This window comes from Schistocerca serialis, chromosome 2 (genome assembly GCF_023864345.2).
Source record: "Schistocerca serialis cubense isolate TAMUIC-IGC-003099 chromosome 2, iqSchSeri2.2, whole genome shotgun sequence".
NCBI lineage: Eukaryota > Metazoa > Arthropoda > Insecta > Orthoptera > Acrididae > Schistocerca > Schistocerca serialis.
Window position 1 is genome coordinate 1,140,063,574 of NC_064639.1, and position 15,727 is coordinate 1,140,079,300.

Consider the following 15,727-nt stretch of genomic DNA (forward strand, 5'->3'; position numbering starts at 1 on the left):
GTTACTTTTCTCAACCAGGTCGTTTACGGCCCGTAGACTATATTAGCACTGATTACGTACTTAATTTGAAAAGATTATCGGAGTAAGGGGTTACATATCGTACATTTTTATTCGCAATACGTTAATTGATCAAAAGTACTCGGAAACCTTATAAAGTCTTTCCGTGTGGTGAGCCGAGAATCATCATTGTAATTCGCCGAGAAAACCTGCAATTACACATATCCGATGCCTTTTACTGGACATTAGTATGGGTTATCTGCCCCCTTCGGCCTTATGACGCTTTGCTCTCTGCAGGGGACACGTTCATTGAGATGGCTGAGTGTCTGCGAGGGTGTGTCAGCCAGTTCGTCCTCAAGAGCCGAAACCAGAGATGATAATGACGTTGAACGCTGGAGTCCTGAATCAAGTCGACGTATGAACGTGTTTCATTCGGTTCAGGTTGGGGAATCTGAATAATTGTCTGTATGTTAACCCTATCATCTTCGAACTGTTGTTCTACTGTACGCAGTACATAATGCTGTAAAATATGTTCACATATATCAACATTCAGCATCATCTCAAGGATGAGTGGATCGCATCCTAGACACGAAAAATTTCTCGATATCGTTCGCACTACAAGTGACAGCAGGTAACATTCACCAGGTATCCTCCAAACCGAAACCCTCCAATCTAACTCCCACATGGTATAGCGTGAATCAGCATTCCAAATCACTCGATTCCGGTCTTTGTTCTTCATCACACCTGTTCAAGCGTTCAAGCGTCGCTTAGCACTGTGGCCTATGACGGGCTGCTCGACCATTCTACCACATTCTTCTTAACTCCGTACGCACAGTACTATTTTAGCTGGTCTGCTGATAACACTTTAGAAACCACGAGAGATTCGTTCCGCTGACATCTTTTTATTTTTTACAACCACCCTCCACAATGCTCGACCCCACAGCCTATGTCGTTAAGCTATAATTGTAGCAGATGCCAATCCTGCTGGTCAGGAAATTTTCATTATCTAATACCGCGTTTCTCAATCTTTTTTTTTTTCCTTTGGTACACACCAAAATAATTTTCAGGCGTTCGAAACATCCCTACAAATGATGTTTTCATTTTTCTTATGTGCATAAAAATGAAACATATAAATTACATACGAAACATTTTAAAAAAATGAAACAACTATGAGATTCAAACTTTAGAAATTTATTACTTTTTTCTTTATGTTCTAGATACTTTATCTTCTAAAGATCAGGTGACATTACAAATCTCGCGACACACATGACATATATTTGCGACACACAAATGTGTCGCGACACACCAGTTGAGAAACGATGTTCTAGCATATGGCTCGTAATGGAAGCGCAGCTGATAGCGTTCAGTTCCTTACAGCTAGGACTGGTTCTCATTTCAAATTCCAGGTATCTCTGTAGTGCCCCATGGAGTGGGAGCATGTGAATATATTGATGGTGACTGGTCCACCAGTTGTGTGAGTTATGCTCTGCGGCCCCCATGGTACAATTAGAAAGGAGTAGATGTGTGTCAACACTGGATTACATTCCCTCTTTAATTCTGTTCGTCATACACAACACTCACGCATCACAGTCAATGAATTATAGCAATTTTTACATTGCAGCACGCGATTTGTTAGAAATGTGTTCTCTCATTCACAAATGCCTTTATCGCGTTGGGCGTTTGGTTAGTGTCATTTTAAGTGACCACACCCAGTACTTTTTTACGACTTTATGTGTTACCGGACTTTTAGTTTGGATGATGGTTCAATAAAGACGTACTCCGTTAACGCTAATTAGGGGTTGTCAAATAAAACGAGACAGACGGAAAGAAACAATCGACATAACTACGAGGGTCACTCCAAATGAAATGCACACTATTTTTTTTAATTCATCTTTTATTCTACATGTTTGAAAGTTTTACAGTGTGTAGGTTAATCCTTTAGGACCAATATTTTTATTTCTCCACAAAACTTCCATCCCTCTCAACTGCCTTACGCCATCTCGGAACCAGCGCCTCTATACCCGCACGGTAAAATTCTGGACCAACCTCTTGGAGCCACTGTTTGGCAGCGTGCACAAGGGAGTCATCATCTTCAAACCTTGTTCCACGAAGAGAGTCTTTCAGTTTCTCGAAGAGATGATAGTCACATGGAGCCACGTGAGAATTGTAAGGCGGGTGTTTCAGTGTTGTCCGTCCGAGTTTTGTGATCGATTCCCTGTTTTTTGACTGACACGTGGCCGTGCATTGTCGTGTAACAGCAAAACATCCCGCTTTTGCCGATGTGGTTGAACACGACTCAGTCGAGCTTGAAGTTTCTTCAGTGTCGCCACATATGCATCAGTATTTATGGTGGTTCCACTTGGCATTATGTCCACAAGCAAGAGTCCTTCGGAATCGAAAAACACTGTAGTCATAGCTTTTCCAGCAGGAGGTGTGGTTTTGAATTTTTTTTTCTTTGGCGAATTTGCATGATGCCACTTCATTGACTGCCTCTTCGTCTTTGGTGAAAAATGATGGAGCCATGTTTCATCACCTGTCACAATTCTTCCAAGAAATTCATCTCCACCATTCTCGTACTGTTCCAAAACTTCGCTGCATACGGTTTTTCTTGTTTATTTGTGAGCCACTGTCAACATCCTGGGAACCCATCTGGCACAAACCTTTCTTAACGCCAACACTTTCAGTATTCTGCAAACACTTCCTTCCCCTATCCCAACGTTGCGTGACAATCCGTTCACAGTGATGCGTCTGTCAGCAGTCACCAATTCGTTAACTCTCGGCACATTGTCTGGAGCGTGTGCAGTACGAGGCCTGCCTCTGCGAGGACAATCCTCAATATTGCCGTGCCCGCTTTCATCTCGTAACCTGCTTGCCCACCGACGAACTGTACTGCGATCTACAGCAGCATCTCCATACACCTTTTTCAACCTCTTGTGGATGTTTCCGACTGTCTCGTTTTCACAGCACAGGAATTATATGACAACACGTTGCTTCTGACGAACGTCAAGTGTAGCAGCTATCTTGAAGACATGCTGTGACGGCGCCACTCACGGGAACAGGTTCAACCAAGTTTGAAAACAAGCTTGAAGGATGTATCTACACACTGTAAAACTTTCACACATGCAGAATGAAAACTGTATTTTTACAAAAATAGTGTGCATTCCTTTGGAGTGCCCCTCGCATTAATACATTTATCCCGCTGTGTGCCTTTATGGAAAAATGTTTGCGGTTGTCTGCGAAATCATGATTGCATCCAGTCATGCACCTCTTTGTCCGAACCAAACCCACGGCCACGAACGTCTTTCTTCATTGCTCTAAAAAAATTGGAAACAGCATTGGGAGAGATCGGGACAGCGACTACGTTTGAAATAATACACAGTTTACTTACTTTTTTCCACCTGTCTCATTTTTATTTGTCTGTCCCTTATACCACATGCGATCAAGGGATTTGAGACTAAATAACGTCGTCACAGTTAATCTACATTCAACAAATATACTGCAGTAACAGCAATGAGCGTAAGATGACTGCTGTTACGCAGAAAGGTAGCATACAGATTTTGTCAACTGAGTAAAGATTCATAAAGAAAGCTGTACTGGTTGGTTCTAATTAAAGTGCAGCTACTCATAAGGTTCCAATGTGGGCGAAACGCGATAGATATGCTAATGCTTTAATGCGGAACCGATTTGAGCTGGAAAAAAGTTACACTTTTGGCAATCAGGTGCAGAATTGGTGTTGTCATTTCATAAACCATTACGTGAGTGTACAACTTGGCTATTGAGAAGAGAAACCGTGCGCTGTTAGTGAAACCGTGTTGCGCTACATTCTAAGAGTATCCATAAGTGAAACGTCTGAGGAGAAACCCCAAGTCATCAAATAGTTTAAATAAGATGATAATGAAATTGGAAAACACGGGTAGCTTGGTGTGGCACCTGGAAGAGAAAGGCTTCTTACCCGGGTGAAAGTAACTGACGAGATTGATGTTACTGCAATGGGCAGGGCAGAACATCGGAAGAGAAAGTTGGTGACTGAAATTTCGCAAATAGATCTCGCCGCAAAGAAAACCGCCTTTGTTTCTGTGTCCGCCAGCCCAACTCGCGTATCATATCAGTGACACTCTCACCCCTATTGGGCGATAATAAGAAACGAGCTGCCCTTCTTTGGACTTTTTCAGTGTCCTCAGTCAGTCCTACCTAGTAAGGACCCACACCGCGGAGCAATATTCCAGCAGAGGACGCATAAGTGTATAGTCTGTCTCTTTAGTAGGTTTGTCGCATCTTCTAAGTATTCTGCCAACAAAGCGCAGTCTTTGTTTCGCCTTACCCACAATATTATTTATATGGTCTTTCCAATTTAAGTTGCTCGTAGTTATAATTCCTAAGAATTTAGTGGAATTGATAGCCCTTGCATTTGTGCGATTTATCGTATACCCAAAATTTATCGGATTTCTTTTAGTACCCATATGGATGACCTCGCATTTTTCTTTTTTTAGTGCCAATTGCCACTTTTTGCACCGTACAGAAATTCTCTCTAGATAATTTTGTAATTGGAATTGATCGTCTGATGATTTTACTAGACGGTAAATTACAGCGTCATCTGCAAACAATCTAACGGGGTTGCTCAGATTATAACCTAGATCATTTATGTAAATCAGGAACACAGAGGGTCTGTGACATGACCTTGAGGAACGCCAGATTTCACTTCTGTTCTACTCGATGATTTACCGTCTATCACTACGAACTGTGACCTCTCTGAGAGGAAATCACGAATTCAGTCACACAACTGAGACGATACTCCATATGCACGTAATTTGTAGTGTCACGAGAGTTATCCATCCCATGGTCAACAGTAGGGAAACTTGCCATCTATACTACAATGGCATCTGAAAAAATCCAGACGGTTGATGACACATGAGCAGGTTCTATAGAGTGGCGAGGCGCATTTTACACTACTGGGTTCAGTGAATACACTGAAATGCCGCTTTGGGATGTTGTTAAACGGCATATTGTGCACGGGGAGGCATTGCACTCGCAGTATGTAGCTGCATAGTGTGGATACACAAGCAACTCTACTCTCAGTCCGTTCTTCTCTGAAGAGAACACACCTAGAGGTCCTGTCAGCTGTACCGTGACGTCATCGACACCTGCATGTGCAGCAAGCGATTCCTGCTTTGGTAAACCACTGTCTTCAAACGAGATGAGGTCGCATTCCCAGTGGAAGGAAGGCTTAATGCAACCTTCTACAAACGTATTACCACCTGAGGTTTCATTGATTTATGGGCTGCGAGATAAGCTGATCTGAAACTATGTGACTTTTGGCTCTGGGGATGTCTAAAATAACGCGTTTACGAGTGTCGCCTTCGGTCTCCAACTGATCTGTGAGCCAGTGTGAAGGAACACGTTGCTGCGATTCCACCGGAACTACTGCGATTAACAGTTGATCTCGTCGTTTTACGGATTCAGCATCTTGTCAACGTCTCCGGCTCTTATATTGAAGAAACTGCGTAAGCAGCGGCTAAAAATAAAATCAACATTAAGCCATTCTCACTTGTTTCACCTTTTCTGCCCACGCCCCTTTTCTGATCCATTGTAAGTGAAAACATTCGTGAACGCCTCTCTTGCATCACAGCGCCATATTAATTTTTTCCAGCGTAAATCGGTTCCGCATTAATGAATTAATGTACCGGGTTTTGCAGCCATACAATAATTACAGTCCACACTTAGCTATAGCCGTGCGGTACTAAGACACGGAACTCACACATCTGATAACTGAGAGGTTTCCAGCAATGAAGTACTCCGTGTGTAGTGTGGCACAGTGACTGTCGACCGAGCGATAAGTACAGAGGACTCCGTGTACCAGCACGTGAGCCCCCAGCTGCCTAGCCGCACGCCGCCCACTTACCTGTCGCGTAGCGGGGCGGTGTGAGGGCGCTGCCGGGGCGGCGTGCTGCGGCTGCGGCTGGTGGTGGGCGGCGCCGGGTCTCCTGCCGCCCTGCAGGCCTCGCGTGGGCGACGCCGGCGTCGCGGGCGCCGTGCTGTGCGTCGGCGAGCTGCTGCAAAGTAGCAGGTCAACATTGTGTGTCATCCAGCACGACTCGACAGCCTACAGAAAAAGCATACAGCTCGTGTAGAAACTAGAGAATAACGGCGCGATCCCTTAACTGGATGTGGAAGCACAAGGGTGAGTCAAATGAAAACCTTAAACTTTTTTTTAAATATTATTTATTGTGCAGAAGTGGTACAAAGCTGTATCACTTTTCAACATAATCTCTCCCACGCTCAATGCAAACCCTCCAGCGCTTATAAAGTGCATAAATTCCCTTAGAAAAAAATTCTTTTTGTAATCCGCGCAACCACTCACGCACCGCGCGGCGTACCTCTTCATCAGAACGGAACTTCTTTCCTCCCATTGCGTCTTGGAGTGGTCCAAACATATGGAAATCACATGGGTCAAAGTCTGGTGAGTATGGTGGATGAGGAAGATATCAAAGTGCAGGTCTGTGATTATTGCAACTATTGTACGGGCAGTGTGAGTCCTCGCATTGTCATGTTCCTAAAGGACACCTGCTGACAGCAATCCACGTCGCTTTCATTTGATTGCAGGCCACGGATGATTTTTTAGGAGATCTGTGTATGATGCACTAGTTACAGTGGTCCCTCTAGGCACGTAACGCTCCAACATGACGCCTTTTTCGTCCCAAAAGTGAGTCAGCATAACCTTTCCCTGCTGATGGTTCTGTTCGAAAATTCTTTGGTTTTGGTGATGAGAAATGGCGCCATTCCTTGCTCGCTCTCTTCGTTTCCGGTTTGTGGAAGTGAACCCAGGTTTCGTCCCGTTCTCGTTCAAAGCGCCGAAGAAGTTCTTAACAAGCGTCAACACGTCGTTCTCTCATTTCAGGAGCTAGCTGCAGTGGCACCCATCTTGCAGACACTTTGTGAAACTGGAGCACATCATACAAAATGTGGTGTGCTGAGCCATTACTAATCTGTAAACATACTGCAATGTCATTCAGTGTCCCTTGGCGGTTTCCCTTCACTATGGTTTCAACTGCTGCAATGTTCTGTGGAGTCACAACTCGTTGTGCCTGACCTGGACGAGCGGCATCATCCACTGAAGTCACACCATTTGCGAACTTCCTACTCCATTCGTAGACTTGCTGCTGTGACAGACATACATCACCGTACTGAACTTTCATGTGTCGATGAATTTTAATAGGCTTCGCACCTTCACAACGCATTAACCGAATAACAGAACGCTGTTCTTCCCTGCTGCAAGTCACAAGTGGGGCGAATATCTTTATACTGATACTGCGACAGTATGTGCGCATCTGCACTATGCTGCCACCTACAGGCCATCCTGCACGCTGTTTGTAGCACGCTTACCAACTTACAGGATAATGGCGCGATATTTCGATTTGTTATCAGAAATTTGAGATTTTCATTTGACTCACCCTCGCACTGAGGACACCTAGCGACAAACGCATAAGGTGTGTAGAAAATATAAGCATCGGAGTCGCAACGTCATCTAACGCAAAAGAACAGTGTATTACGTACTGTGACAGCACGAGCTCACAATGTAAGGAATACTGATGACCATCACTCATTAAAAGATCTCCGGAGCACATTCTGTACGGATGGTGGTCCGGTTGCACAATTCTCGGAATCGACTGGGGTTTTGCTCTCGATTAGAGTTTAGAGCCTATTTTCCTCAGGAACGGAGCCACGAAGGGGAGGGGCACTTGGCATAGGAGCCACGGAATGAAAGAAGCAGAAAGCGTGTTTGTCCTGCTGTGGCGAGCACTAGAGAAAGGCGTTCAAACTCGCTGAGTGAAATGGTGATGTTGTGCTGCCCTAAGCCGCTCCGCGTCACTGTATGTTCTGATGTTACAAAACCGAAATTATATGAAATCGTATGATATGTGGATTTCAGAAAAGTAATACGAAGGTGAATTGGCACTAGTGTGGCTACTTTTGTTCGTGGCCAGCGGTTGATACGAGTTGCGTTGATATACTTGCTATTGACACTTGGTTTTCAGAACACTTTCTGGTGTGGTAACGCCGAGCAGAGACACGGTTTCCGAAGCTCTGCTAACTACAGAGCAAGTGAGGTGCTATGGTTGGATGGTGTACTGAGCTGGTACTAAGTTCTTGCATTCGAATCTTCAATTGATCTGCTGGAACAGGGTGGTGGGAGGACGAAGGTCCCAGTATTTGGAGTGAAGAACTACTGGTGCTTGATCAATTGGATGCATCGCATATCACTCAGAGACACTAATGTGGAATTCTACCGGAGATGTTCTCAGAGCTTTAAAAAGCAACAGCTCCCATAGAACACATGCTGACCAACTTGTAGCCCACAATCACCACCCAACCACAATAGAAACAGACTTAAGAATAATAAAACCCAGCCGTAGCCTATACAGGAACTGACCATTGAGGAAAACTTCCATATACAGAAGGCAACAGCAGAAGAAAAACTGGTCTTAAACGAATACACTACACTCTGCAAGGGCACACTATTTAACACATTAAAGGAACTGGTGAACAAATGAACACTGACTGGGCTGGGACACACAAAAAACCACAATCACACTGTGTCTTGGTGAAGTGAAAAGTGTTTTACTACGTTGTATGTGGAAAATACTTGTTATAGTTACGTGTGCATCACAGCACCTCACCACGATGCGGAGAAGGATAGTGCTTGCCGCACGAAAACGTAAGTAAAAGCGAATATAGGCGCCAAAACATCGCAACAAACTAAATTACTTTCTAGAAGATAAGTTAACTCCCATCAAAAAACTTTCTCATCAACATTGTTTGGTTGCAGATGACAAGCTACCTGTAGTAAATAACACACAAGTGATCCAGAAGATTCATGCACACCAAACGTAAAGGTATTTGTAAAACGAAACGATCTATTGTTTGAACTGAACATTCACATAATTTTATAATAATTTAAGAAAAATGTTCACGTTACAGAATAAATAAAAACGCAAACCCATTGATGATGGCACAGTGGTGCCGAAACATGTTTGTGTACTGAGAAAAAACGGGGTTTTGCGTAACTGGCGGACCTTACATTCAACAGTATGTACTCACTTGTTGTTCAACGTATTTCATTGTCCACTCTATTGCATTCATTTTTAATATTGTGGCCAGTTTTGATTCAACAGGAACCAGATGACCTGCATGTGTTACTCTCGTAACTGATATAATGATATGTTTGGTCTGTAACCAAAACCGGTCGCTGTTTCACAAATGACTACGTTCAAGACGAACAATGAAATCTGTTAAAGATGAAATCCCTGTGCCGATAGGAACTCGAAACTTAACGATTGCCCTTCCAGATGGACACGCTTTAAAATGCCTCGTCAACTGTCTCAAGTATCCTGTCTATATGGTGCACATTACAAAAGTATGAGTCTTTCAGGTGTTGACTGTTGAATGTGCTAAACAACAGCTATAGCGATAAGTCGCAGCGACTAGTTAATGCTATGAATTGGGGTCCACTCTCCCACCCCCCAACTCTACTAGAGTGTTCGGGGGCTGAGTGTGAAGATATTAATTAAGTAAATAATTTATCTAAATGCGTTTGCGATCATTGTGGATTTTTTAGAAGAAATCCGTCGAGATAGCTTCATACATTTTAATTTATTACGACGTTTCGGCTGGCGCCATCATCAGATCAAAACTCTGAAGTCATTAAACAAGGTTCATTGTCTGTAACAGTATAACCTGTACCCAAGAGGGTGTCAACTGTCAGCTTAGGTACAAGTTCTATCGAAACTGACAAGGAACTTGTTTTGTGAGTTCAGAGTTTTGATCACCGGCCGCTGTGACCGAGCGGTTCTAGGCGCTACAATTTGGAACCGCACGACCGCTACGGTCGCAGGTTCGACTCCTGCCTCGGGCATGGATGTGTGTGATGTCCTTAGGTTAGTTAGGTTTAAGTAACTCTAAGTTCTAGGGGACTGATGGTCTCAGATGTTAAGTCCCATAGTTCTCAGAGCCATTTGAACCACTTTCAAAGTTTTGATCTGATGGTGGCAGTAGCCGAAATGGCTGTAGCCGAAACGTATTAACATATGAAAAGCTATCTCGTCGGACTTCTTCCAAAAAGCAGTGTTGCCGAAATGGACGCGTCCGGTTTCGAGTCACAATTCAGCACAAGTTTTAAATCATCACACAATACATACCACACCCAGTAAGACGATGAGTCTTAAACATTCCGTTAACTTTAGTATTGTGTCCCGAAACGGATTGAGCAAGAATGCTTTAAGATGGTTTCTGTCGTCATATGCGACGATACTTACCTGTCCGCTGCGTCGAGTAGCATCTCTGTGTAAGCTAAGGGGAACCATCCATTGGTCTGGGTACGCAGGTTCTCGCCAAACTGCCAACCCTTAATGCGTTCACCTGTAAAAATTTGAAAAGAAAAATTAGTTCTGATTGGGAAAAGAGAGCGAGAGGAATATTGGAGGAATTATCCTGGCATTTGTCTTCAATGATGGAATTACGGAAACCTACTTTAGGATGGCCAGACGGGGATCTGAAACCCGGTAATTCTGAATGCGAGTCGAGGACACAGTGAACAACAACAACTGGCTCAGTCTCAATGAAACAGCTACGCTTTTATGCACTACTGGAGTGGCAAACACAATGAAGGCTCTGGAAACGTATGATTGCAGCATAACTTTATATGGAAGTGAAATATAAAATGTGGGAAACCAAGAGGTGATGAAACTCGAGGCAATGTTGTGGGAGGTACAGGTCATTCACGATGATGGTCTACGAATTGATTCTGTAGTAGCTACCCAGTTATTACGAAAGTACTGACTACTATTAATTTTATTGTTCATATTGTGCTCGGTGTTGCTCTCACCTAAAACTGTAACAGAAGAAGAGTAAAAATAAAGTGGCCATGAGAAGTACAAAATGAAATGGCACTAAAGAAACAGGTTCGTGAAGAACTGTATAGGAAACCTTTATCAGAATGAAGGTAGGTGACTGAAAAATGCACATAGATTAGTTAAATTGGCACTGGGAGGAGCATTGGCGGAACATACAGAAGCAAATAGAGAATAAAATCGATTGTGGGAAACCATCGGTGCAAACGTTACACACACTCGAGAAGATAAAAATGTAGCCTCAGATGGTCGTTTGCTCCGATAGTACAGATGTGGAACTTGTAAACAGTGCTCTACGGCAAATGTTAATTGTAAGAAGAACCATGTGCGAACGCTGTAAACGCTGAGGCTGGCAACACACAGTATTCGATGACGCCGACATAATGAGATCCATCGTTGCCTTCAGGCAATGTATTCTTTTCTTCATATTGCAAATTACATGGGTCAGTGTCTATTATTGGTCTTTTACCAATAATGTTTAATTTACGTACCCGTGCAGACAGTTATTGAATCACACTATAATGCCTGTTTGTATTTTCTTGGCACAAATACTAAAATTTACTTAGCATTGTAATTTTAAAGAGAGAATAGTGGTATTTTCTTAACAAATACCATCCGAAATTTATATTGTTTAAGAAAAGTCATTCAGTTCAGTTAAAACATCTCACAAATACGCCTGCTGTGTAATGTTGTAACGTACTCACATTTTCATGAGGATCAACCAGTGATCTAAAATTAAATTAATTCTGATAGCATTGTTCGATAAACATTGAAGAGAAAAGATTTGCATATGAATGTTCGAAAAATGTATCAGCTGTGTATTCATCAGTTATGTATTCCTTTATGTATACATGTGTGTAAGTGGCATGCGTCTGAAGACAGTAAGGCTGAAGACTCATTTCCTTGGTTATTTTAGATATTTCATAGTCTAGAAACATACCGGGTATTTTCGTAAATGTGAGTGACCTGGCGATTAACTAGTGTCACAGTAAAGCACAGAATAAATATCACACGAACAAAATACACTACTGGCCATTAAAATTGCTACACCACAAAGATGACGTGCTACCGACGCGAAATTTGTCCGACAGGAAGAAGATGCTGTGATATGCAAATGATTAGCTTTTCAGAGCATTCTCACAAGGTTGGCGCCGGTGGCGACACCTAAAACGTGCAGACATGAAGAAAGTTTCCAACAGATTTCTCATACACAAACAGCAGTTGACCGGCGTTGCCAGGTGAAACGTTGTTGTGATTCCTCGTTTAAGGAGGAGAAATGCGTACCATCACGTTTCCGACTTTGATAAAGCCTATCGCGATTGCGGTTTATCATATCGCGACATTGCTGCTCGAGTTGGTCAAGATCCAATGACTATTAGCAGAATATGGAATCGGTGGGTTCAGGAGGGTAATACGGAACGCCGTGCTGGATCCCAATGGCCTCGTATCACTAGCAGTCGAGATGACAGGCATCTTATCCGCATGGCTGTAACGGATGGTGCAGCCACGTTTCGATCCCTGAGTCAACAGATGGGGACGTTTGCAAGACAACAACCATCTGCACGAACAGTTCGACGACGTTTGCAGCAGCATGGACTATCAGCTCGAAGACAATGGCTGCGGTTACCCTTGACGCTGCATCTCAGACAGGACGCCTGGGATGGTGTATTCAACGACGAACCCGGGTGCACGAATGGCAAAACATCATTTTTTCGGATGAATCCAGGTTCTGTTAACAGGATCATGATGGTCGCATCCGTGTTTGGTGACATCGCGGTGAACGCACATTGGAAGCGTGTATTCGTCATCGCCATACTGGCGTATCACCCGGCGTGATGGTGTGGGGTGCAATTGGTTACACGTCGCGGTTACCTCTTGTTTGCATTGACGGCACTTTGAACAGTGGACGTTACATTTCAGATGTGTTACGACCCGTGGCTCTACCCTTCTTCTATCCCTGTGAAATCCTACATTTCAGCAGGATAATGCACGACCGCATGTTGCAGCTCCTGTACGGGCCTTTCCGGGTACAGAAAATGTTCGACTGCTGCCCTGGCCAGCACATTCTCCAGATCTATCACCAATTGAAAACGTCTGGTCAACGGTGTCTCGTCACAATACACCAGTCACTACTCTTGATGAACTGTGGTATCGTGTTGAAGCCGCATTGGCAGCTGTAATTGTACACGCCAACCAAGCTCTGTTTGACTCAACGCCCAGGCGTATCAAGGCCGTTATTACGGCCAGAGGTGGTTGTTCTGGGTACTCATTTCTCAGGATCTGTGCACCCAAATTGCGTGAAAATGTAATCACATGTCAGTTATAATATAATATATTTGTCCAACGTATACCCGTTTATCATCTGCATTTCTTCTTGGTGTAGCAATTTTAATGGCCAGTAGTGTGTAGGTTCGAATCCTGCCTCGGGCATGGATGTGTGTGATGTCCTTAGGTTAGTTAGGTTTAAGTAGTTCTATGTTCTAGAGGACTGATGACCACAGATGTTAAGTCCCATAGTGTTCAGAGCCATTTGAACCAAGTAGTGTGTACATGAGTGTGTGGCGCATGCATGTGAAGACAGGAGGGCTGTAGACTAATTTCCTTGGTTATTTTAGATTTTACACAGCCCAGAAGCATACAGAGCATTTTTGGAAATGTGAGTGATCTGTTGATTGATTAGTTTCACACTAAAGTACGTAATAAATACTGCACGAAAAAAATGGTTCAACGCCTTTCTCATGAAGTAGTTAATGCAGACAGTCAATCGGTAATTGAAATTTTGGATCAATTATAGTGATTTCTTTATTCATGAATGTGATGATCGGTTCCCGCGCCCGGGTTCCCGGGTTCGATTCCTGGCGGGGTCAGGGATTTTCTCTGCCTCGTGATGACAGGGTGCTGTGTGACGTCCTTAGGTTACTTAGGTTTAAGTAGTTCTAAGTTCTAGGGGACTGATGACCATGGATGTTAAATCCCATAGTGCTCAGAGCCAATGTGATGATCACAATTTTACCTTCGCACCGCAAACGATTAAATCTAAAAGAAATTATGTAACACAAGAGAAATTATTTATAAGCTGCATTGTCTTCTTCAGTAACTATGGTGCGTTTTGAAGAAAAATAAAAAATTATTAACTTTCAGTCGGATTGCGAAAATAACCATCAGTACACGATAACTACCAGTGTTTTTTTTTTTTAAAAAAAAAAAGAAATAACAGCTTGCACGACATTATATAGAGAGTTGCGTGCTGATGTTACAAACTAGAAATAGGGGTAGGAGGAAGGGGAGATGAAAGGAACATCGAATTTTTCAAGGGTGATGAGTAACCTTCGATTACGTCAATCACTATATCTCAGTCGGATGGTGCTGTGTAGTTCCATCGGTACTGTCCTGGCCGTCACGCTTTATACATCTACATCTACATCTACATCTATACTCCGCGAGCCACCTTACGGTGTGTGGCGGAGGGTACTTATTGTACCACTATCTGATCCCCCCTTCCCTGTTCCATTCACGAATTGTGCGTGGGAAGAACGACTGCTTGTAAGTCTCCGTATTTGCTCTAATTTCTCGGATCTTTTCGTTGTGATCATTACGCGAGATATATGTGGGCGGTAGTAATATGTTGCCCATCTCTTCCCGGAATGTGCTCTCTCGTAATTTCGATAATAAACCTCTCCGTATTGCGTAACGCCTTTCTTGAAGTGTCCGCCACTGGAGCTTGTTCAGCATCTCCGTAACGCTCTCGCGCTGACTAAATGTCCCCATGACGAATCGCGCTGCTTTTCGCTGGATCATGTCTATCTCTTCTATTAATCCAACCTGGTAAGGGTCCCATACTGATGAGCAATACTCAAGAATCGGACGAACAAGCGTTTTGTAAGCTACTTCTTTCGTCGATGAGTCACATTTTCTTAGAATTCTTCCTATGAATCTCAACCTGGCGCCTGCTTTTCCCACTATTTGCTTTATGTGATCATTCCACTTCAGATCGCTCCGGATAGTAACTCCTAAGTATTTTACGGTCGTTACCGCTTCCAATGATTTACCACCTATGGCATAATCGTACTGGAATGGATTTCTGCCCCTATGTATGCGCATTATATTACATTTATCTACGTTTAGGGAAAGCTGCCAGCTGTCGCACCATGCATTAATCCTCTGCAGGTCCTCCTGGAGTACGTACGAGTCTTCTGATGTTGCTACTTTCTTGTAGACAACCGTGTCATCTGCAAATAGCCTCACGGAGCTACCGATGTTGTCAACTAAGTCATTTATGTATATTGTAAACAATAAAGGTCCTATCACGCTTCCCTGTCGTGTTTCAGTAACTGTGAAGTCAGCAAACTCGCGATCTGACTGTTCAAGGCCACTGCAGTGACTATCGGACTCACCCATGAGCGCGATGACGTCGCCTTCGAGGAAGCTGAGCTGGTTGTCTCCGCTGGACAGGTAGGCGTACATGGCGCGCGCCAGCGGCGCGTCCCCGTTCTCCGAGGCGACGGCCAGCGACTTGGGCCGCGGCTCGGGCTCCGGCGAGGACGCAGTCACGTCGCGGCGGTCGTAGCGGGCGGACACTGTGCAAGCACAACAGCAAGTACCTCAGTACACGCGGCCAGTAGCCTCGTCCCGAAGGAAGCGGTACAGGGCGAGGCGTGCAACACGATACGTGCCTTACGTTGCATGAACGATTCAAGATATTTAAACAAGCTTTTCCGAAAGCGGTAGTGCGCATAGGAGCACTTCATTTTATTTTATCACTCGTAGTCTTCACTCTGGTATCAACCGAAATGTTAAAACCTGTATGTCTCTTTAATGGGACGATT

General features: G+C 43.8%; 1 protein-coding gene across 1 annotated transcript in view; it reads right to left on the minus strand.

The window, feature by feature from the left end:
* Positions 1-15,727, minus strand: part of LOC126456671 (brain-specific angiogenesis inhibitor 1-associated protein 2-like) — a 555,769-nt gene that overhangs the window by 38,676 nt on the left and 501,366 nt on the right. Inside the window, exons 9-11 of the mRNA XM_050092412.1 lie at positions 15,296-15,478; positions 10,308-10,410; positions 5,897-6,047 (exon numbers count right to left, since the gene is read on the minus strand). Coding sequence (XP_049948369.1) covers positions 5,897-6,047; positions 10,308-10,410; positions 15,296-15,478 — 437 coding nt within the window. The remainder of the gene's footprint in view (positions 1-5,896; positions 6,048-10,307; positions 10,411-15,295; positions 15,479-15,727) is intronic.